This window comes from Fragaria vesca, linkage group LG2 (assembly GCF_000184155.1).
Source record: "Fragaria vesca subsp. vesca linkage group LG2, FraVesHawaii_1.0, whole genome shotgun sequence".
Classification (NCBI taxonomy): Eukaryota; Viridiplantae; Streptophyta; class Magnoliopsida; order Rosales; family Rosaceae; genus Fragaria; species Fragaria vesca.
In genome coordinates this window covers 11,231,614-11,238,436 of record NC_020492.1, presented here as the reverse complement: position 1 = coordinate 11,238,436, position 6,823 = coordinate 11,231,614, and the positions used below count along the sequence as shown (strand labels likewise).

Below are 6,823 nucleotides of genomic sequence, written 5' to 3'. Positions count from 1 at the left end.
AATGGTCATGTAAAAGTGTGAAAATACACTTTTTTATCATTTAAGATGTTATGAGGTGACTATTTTATCATGTAACATGTTTTAATGGTGACTTTTTATCAAGTGGAACATTTGAATACTATTTTATCATTTGTACCTTTAAATGGTAGTTTAGTGTTATATGTCCTAGTATATTTTATTGTTGCAATATATAAATGCCGAAATCTTTAAAATGGGGAGATTTTGGTTTTTGCTTCCCTAATTTAGAGAAATTTTAGGGAAGCTGTTGGTGATGGTCTTACACAAATGCAACTGAGAAATCCATCTCTTACATTACAGAGATAAATTTACATCCATTAATGCTGAAATGGAAGCCTTAAACAAGGTTGCTATCTTGACCCTTTTATGAGCACACATGAACAGTTGCCTGGATATCACGCACAGGTTAATCCAGGAGAAACCATGAAATCGAGTATCCAATAGTTTGCTTGTATTTCTCTAATATTCCCTAAATCAAGCGTCATGAAAATCATTGATGTGGAATTGTGGATGCCTTTCACCCCATGGATGAATAGATTGGACTGATGCACATGGTTGTTTGCGCTATTTCTAAATTCAGTGACTCTGAAATTGGAGTCGAGATCATGGAGTAACCCCCTCGACGAGTTACCTCAATCTTGCTACATGTCTTGTTGGAGTTGTGATAGTTCTACGGAATTTAGTTTTTACTTCTTAGAATTCTTTGCTTGTGCCTTTTGGTACCCATCAATCTAATTAAATACATAGATAACTGCTGCATATAAGAAATTGAGCAAGATCAATCGTCTTCTCCCTGCTGACTGCTGCTAATAAGACGAACCACTACCAGTAATCTTTGTTATCTTCCTCCCTCATGTAGTAAGTTAAGGTATTCTTTCTTATCTTCCTCCCTCATGTAGCAAGGAAAGGTATTCTTTCTTATCTTCATCCCTCGTGTAGTAAGGAAAGGCATAGGTAGCTACGGTCGTCTCAAGTGTGAGTTAGACCGGTTTAGATTGCAGAGGGGATTCCTTGTTCCTTCTAACCCTCTCTGGAAACTATTGGAAGATGTCCAGAATGATCTTCTTTCTTTTGCATTGCCAAGCCTAGTTTGAATACTACATCTGTGATGCCTCATAGATCAAACCCCTTCAATGACAAGGTTCAACTTAACACGGTGCATACGGAGTTATAAGGGATTGCAAATTTGCAATGGTTCACGGATCCAGGGACCTATGTACAGCATTGGAGTTGGTGAGGTTAAACAGTTGAAGGTTGGGGAGTGTTTATGTTTACTGGGTGGGATTACGTTAAACAGCTGAAGGTTGGGGAGTGTTTATGTTGGGTTAAACAATTAAGACATCTACTTAGATCAAACAACAGAAATACTTCTATATCACCAGGCAACAGAAGCTAAGAAAGATAAAACACATTCTCATGAATTCCAGAATGTTACATTGCTAAGAATACAAAAATAGAACTACCACTATCTTTCGCAGTGTTATAACATACCGTTATAAAATTATGATCTACAAGAAGATTTCAAGGGTTACTAACATTTCTAAAGCTGCAAGTCCAACCACTTCTCGGATGGCTTCCGTTTTCTTTTCAAGCGTGTTGCTCCAGGGTCCTCTGCATAAATATATCCAATGTTAGATAAAAGCCTGTATACTGTTAAACTGATGTAAGGAAATAGTACTTTAAAATCTTCAACACAAGGTATCATGGAATTTTCTTATTTTTGAAATGGAACATATTAATAAAAGGAAAAACACAAAAAAATGGGACAAAATACCAAGAAAAGATAGTAACCAACATAAGCTGTTTTAAACTCCGACTTCAGCACAATATAAATATGGCTTGACAAAAGATTCTAAGAGGGTGGAGACTAATTTTGATGCATAGAAACTTAGAAAGAGAAATAGGTATTCTCTAGAAGGCAACAATTGAACAAACACACCCCCACACAGAGACGCAGAAACATGCATGTGGCATCTAATCTCACCTTCAAGTGGACTTGATGCATGATTCATTGTACGTCCATTTGGTCTGCCCTCTTCTGAAAGAGGGGAGCCAGAATTATTACTTTCCACCAACTTTGATGAACTTTCTAAGCACTTGTCCTGTTGCTCAGGAGCATCAGGCAAAGGAATTGCTGGCAAGAAGCATAGCTCTTCCTGTGACATATCTGAATCACTGAAAGCGGAATCCTTGTCCACTGTCACGATATCAACTTCATCATCTTCATTAACATTAGATTCTTTGGCCTGCATATATACATATATATTAGACAACTGCATATCATTTAAAAAAAAAAAATCCTACCAGATTTAATCTCTTCTCACCTTTTCAGTTTCGGGGATCAGATCAAATTCATCTTCTCGTTCAATGTATTCCTCATTTTCCTCAAGCTCCTTGAAATCAGGAGCAAATGCACTCCAGTTCTCTGTGTAATCTTTAGCCCATATATAAACCAAGCCAGTCAAGGAAACAGAGACAACAATGGGATGAACAGGATGCCACACTAAATCAATCAAGGCTTCCTTTGGTCCTTCAAGAATTTTCACAAGATGCCCGGCCCTGTCCCATATGTAAATCTTGTGTTCACCTTTGCTTGCAGAACCACCAATTACCCACTCACCATCACCACTGAAACAAGGTGCTTTCCAATGCATCTTTGTGATGGTATCTTGAAACTCACGGAAAAGTGTTAAGCATTTTGATCCAACAACTTTCAACTTCTCAACATCATCTAAGCTATCAAGGGCAGTTAGGCCTTTTAGCGCTTTAAGTCCATCTTTCAAGGGGAGAAGGTTCTCGTAAATCCTTATTGTTCTATCATTTGAGTTTGTAAGTAGATACTGACCATTTCTGCTGAATACTATGTTCTTAATCACAGAACCTCCAGAAGTAGGAACCATGGCAAGGACTTGGACACTTCTATAATCTATTAGAAGTATTTCCCCTTTGGAGTTCCCCGCATAAACCAGATCCCCATGCTTATTAAAGCAAGCAGCAGTAGGAGAAAAGGGTGGAGTTCCATCAGAAATTTTATTCCGTGATGGAGGAGCAACTACTGGGTTAGAGTCCGGAATGGAAACTGGAAGCATAGTTGCACTTCCTGTATTCAAGTCAACAATCATGGGAGCAGATGAGAGAGGACAAGCCAGGCAGAGAGATGGAGTAGAGGAACCAGGATGTAACCGAGCTTGTAGAGGAGTTTGTTGCAGTATCGTTCTTGTTATCTTCTCACCACTAACAACATCCCATAGTGTCAACGACTTGTCAGCTGCAGACACAAGAACACGATGACCATACTTTGACCAACATACACTAGTTATGGCAGCAACACATTCTTTATCACGAAGCTCCTTAGCAATGCCCCTGGTCTCAAAATCCCATATTATGCAGTTACCATCAGAGCACCCAGCTGGCCAAAAATATCAAAACCACAACATCAACTGTGAGCAACAGATTACGTGGACAATCTCTAGTAAATATTGGAAGACAGAACATGCCAGGATTAACATAAATGAAAACAAACAAAAAAGAGTTTTAAGTTTTATGTTCCTGAAAAAGATTCCTATATCAGTTTATACCTGAAAATCAATCGATTCCATTGAAACAAAACTGAAATTGATATTAAAAGAAATCAACACATAATAAATTGCTTGGTACGATAATCAAATCAATGAATCTCCATGACATAGTGTGGAGTGCCTCTTAATCAGCTCATTATGCACCGCACACAAATAATCAACCCAAAAATTGCCGGTATTATACCCCATTTACATATCCTTCTCCACCACAATAATCAAATCAATGAGTCCCCAGGACCTCTTGATAAGCACATTATGCACCCCACAGATTTGAGAAATTTACCTAAATATTGGCAGTTCTAGTAAATATACCAGGTTAGCAAGATGTATGAACCCTGATTGATATATTCTAAATGGGGAAGTTCAGCTGAATTCAACAAGTTAGTTACTTCTGAATTTTATAGAGTCCATACAACCAAAAACATATGAACTAACAAAATATCCATTACACTAATATGCAGTTAAAAAACAGCTATAACTAACAAAATATTCATTACACTAATAAGCAGTTAAAAAAACTATATTGGACGAGAAAAGGCCAAAGGCCTATGAACAGGCAGTCTAACCATACTTGTTACCATATAATCGTGCAATTGGGAATCATGAACATCGCCTTAAGCTTATGAAGCCTGTCTTCAATAACTTCTACGTTAGAACTGGGAAAACTAGCAAATCTAATTTGTCACATAACTATTCACGCTTTTTTCTTGTAGGATGTCAAAGATTGTGGATTGGTCTCCATGTTTTGTTCAATATAAACAAGAATCGGATAAATCACAACGGAGAAGTAATAAGCTATTAGTACAGTGGTAATGGTATTGTACGCCCAATGTACTGGAACATTCACCATTGCCTATTTTCCTATCTATGAATAAGCAATTTGTTAACCAAATCCAATTGTCAAAAGCACTATAAGGTAAAAGTATATAATGGGGATGGTAGGAACATACCAGCAAGAAGAGTGCCGCGGCGATTGAAGGCAATGCATTTCATAGTCCCATGTTCCAAATACTCCTCTATCACTTCTGGGAAATCACCTTGCAGCGGGTCTTTACCAAAATACACAAATTCCAACTAAATTTAGCTATTTTGAACACTCAATAATTTCAAAGCAAATCAGCAATGGGAAGTTTGTAGCTTACCGATTATTGAAGCGTTCATCCTTGCGCAATCTGGTGGGTCTCTCTTTCGTCAAGCTAGAGCAAACACATTGAACCAACTCAACCTAAAGAAACCCAATACCCAATAATGAGTCTCAAAGCTACCACAAACCCTGTAATGGTATGAAACCCACAATGCCTATAAACAAAACCAATTCCAAAACGAAACCGGAAGACCAATCTTACTGCTTTCAGGAAACCAAACCCAGCAAAGAGAACTGAAATTAAAACCCAAATAGTCCGTAACCCAAAAATCAGAAGACCCAAAATCGAAGCGTTCGACGAATCTGTAACCCAGATAACCTGCACCGACGGAAAATTGAAGAGAGCAAAGTTTGAAATGGTGGCTGGGTAAGACTCAGAGAAAGAGAGAGGTTTTGGTTTTGGAGTTCCAGTCTTTGCAAATTCTAAACTAAAATGTTTCATGACATTTCGTTCTATTTCTCTGTTTTAGGCTTTTAGCTAAATTACGATGGCGCCCTTACTCTGACGAGAGGGACATTTCGAAAATGTTTTTTTTTGTCCTGAAATTTACATACCTCACCGGGAAGACTTAGGCCCAGTTTGGTAGGGATTTTGGACCTGCTTTTGGGGTCAAAAGTGATTCTGGGCCTAATCTAAGTGTTTGGTAACAACACATAAAACTGTGTTTAGAAGAATTGATTATCTTAAAAATGGATTTTGGAGAAGCAGGGTAAATGATGCTTTTGTGGGAATCAGTTGAAAACACGGAGCTAGCCTCTTTAATGAATTTTTCGTTAATCCTATTCTACCCTCCTCATTTGTTCTGAATCCACACAAATAAACCTATCTCTTTCTTCTCTGTTTCTCATCGCCTCACTCCTTCTCTGTTACTCCACCAGTCCACCTGATCTCTTTCTTCTCTGTTTCTCATCGCCTCACTCCACCCGATCTCTTTCTTCACTGCCTCACTCCAGTCCAGAACCCGATCGCTTTCTTCACAAACCACCGACGTCATTCTCCAAGACTTCCCTCAAGAGTCAAAGAACCTTATTGAGATCTTGGGAGAGCGATTTCGTCATCGCCTCACTCCAGTTCTAGACCAGCGATTTCGTCCCCAACCCAAAAGGTAAAACATCTTTTCCATAACTATTTGGTATGATTTTAGGTTTGATTATCATAATTTTAGGTTGTTGGGTTTGCTAGATTTTGAAAGTTGTTAATAGCCCTTGATTATCATAAAATTGTAATCGGGTTCCCATATGGTGATTCGTGGGTTGTGTATGAACCCTAAGTAAGGAGTAGTAAACCTCAGAATATCCTAGGAAAAGTTTTAAGGTTTTAGAAGAAGCAAATTGGGAAGACAGAGAGAGAGAGAGGGATCAGTAGGAGTAGAGTTACGTGGGTAGAGAGATTTGGGGGTTAAACCATGATTTGAGAGATCAAAGGTGTAATTGATCTCCAAGTAGCATGTGTTGTCATCATCAAGAAACTGGAACACAGAAAAAGAAAAGAGCAAAGTAAATCAATAAGAGTAAAAAGTAAACCATAAACATGAACGGTTCAAGTTCGACAGAATTATGTTCATCAACTGAAAAACGCAGTTTTGAGTGCCTTAATGATAACCAAATTGGCTGAAATTTTGCAGAGATGATCTATATATTAGTATCTAAATACTAGACGCTGGAGATGTGAAAATTCGATTGAAAAGTGAGTGTAAAGTGGAAATCCGCACAGTAAGAATAAATGCGGACATCCGCACTTGAGAAAATCTATGTGTATATATATACACAGAATTTTTCTCAGGTGCGGACGTCCGCACCGTTTTACTGTGCGGATTTTCGTCCGTTCGCCACTGTATGGCGCCGGCGAGGGAGTGCCTCCACCCCAGTCGACTCCAGCAGCTTCCCCGACCACCTTCCATCCCCGGTGAGTCCGCCAAATTCCAGTTTTCCAGCCAGATCAGTCGGCTGGGGTGGAGGCGCGCCCTCGCGCGGCCCCGTACGGTGGCGAACAGACGAAAATCTGCACCATAAAACGGTGCGGACGTCCGTAGCAGAGACGGACTGTATATATATATATATATATATATATATATATATATAT

At 38.8% G+C, this 6,823-nt stretch overlaps 1 protein-coding gene across 1 annotated transcript; it reads right to left on the bottom strand.

The window, feature by feature from the left end:
* Window positions 1-1,456: 1,456 nt before the first annotated feature.
* On the bottom strand, window positions 1,457-5,185 carry LOC101302219 (retinoblastoma-binding protein 5-like). The gene is made up of 5 exons (XM_004290264.1): window positions 4,739-5,185; window positions 4,547-4,645; window positions 2,343-3,427; window positions 2,003-2,264; window positions 1,457-1,629 (listed from the first exon to the last, which is right to left on the bottom strand). Exons 1-5 carry the CDS (start codon window positions 4,755-4,757, stop codon window positions 1,559-1,561), a joined length of 1,536 nt encoding a protein of 511 aa, XP_004290312.1. The 5' UTR covers window positions 4,758-5,185; the 3' UTR covers window positions 1,457-1,558.
* Window positions 5,186-6,823: the final 1,638 nt, after the last annotated feature.

Bases quoted from the DNA above. Each gene is read 5' to 3' on its own strand.
- LOC101302219 (XM_004290264.1), bottom strand. The intron at 2,265-2,342 runs GTGAGAAGAGAT...GTATATATGCAG, and splicing joins TGATCCCCGAAACTGAAAAG to GCCAAAGAATCTAATGTTAA. The intron at 1,630-2,002 runs GTGAGATTAGAT...ATATTTATGCAG, and splicing joins TGCATCAAGTCCACTTGAAG to AGGACCCTGGAGCAACACGC.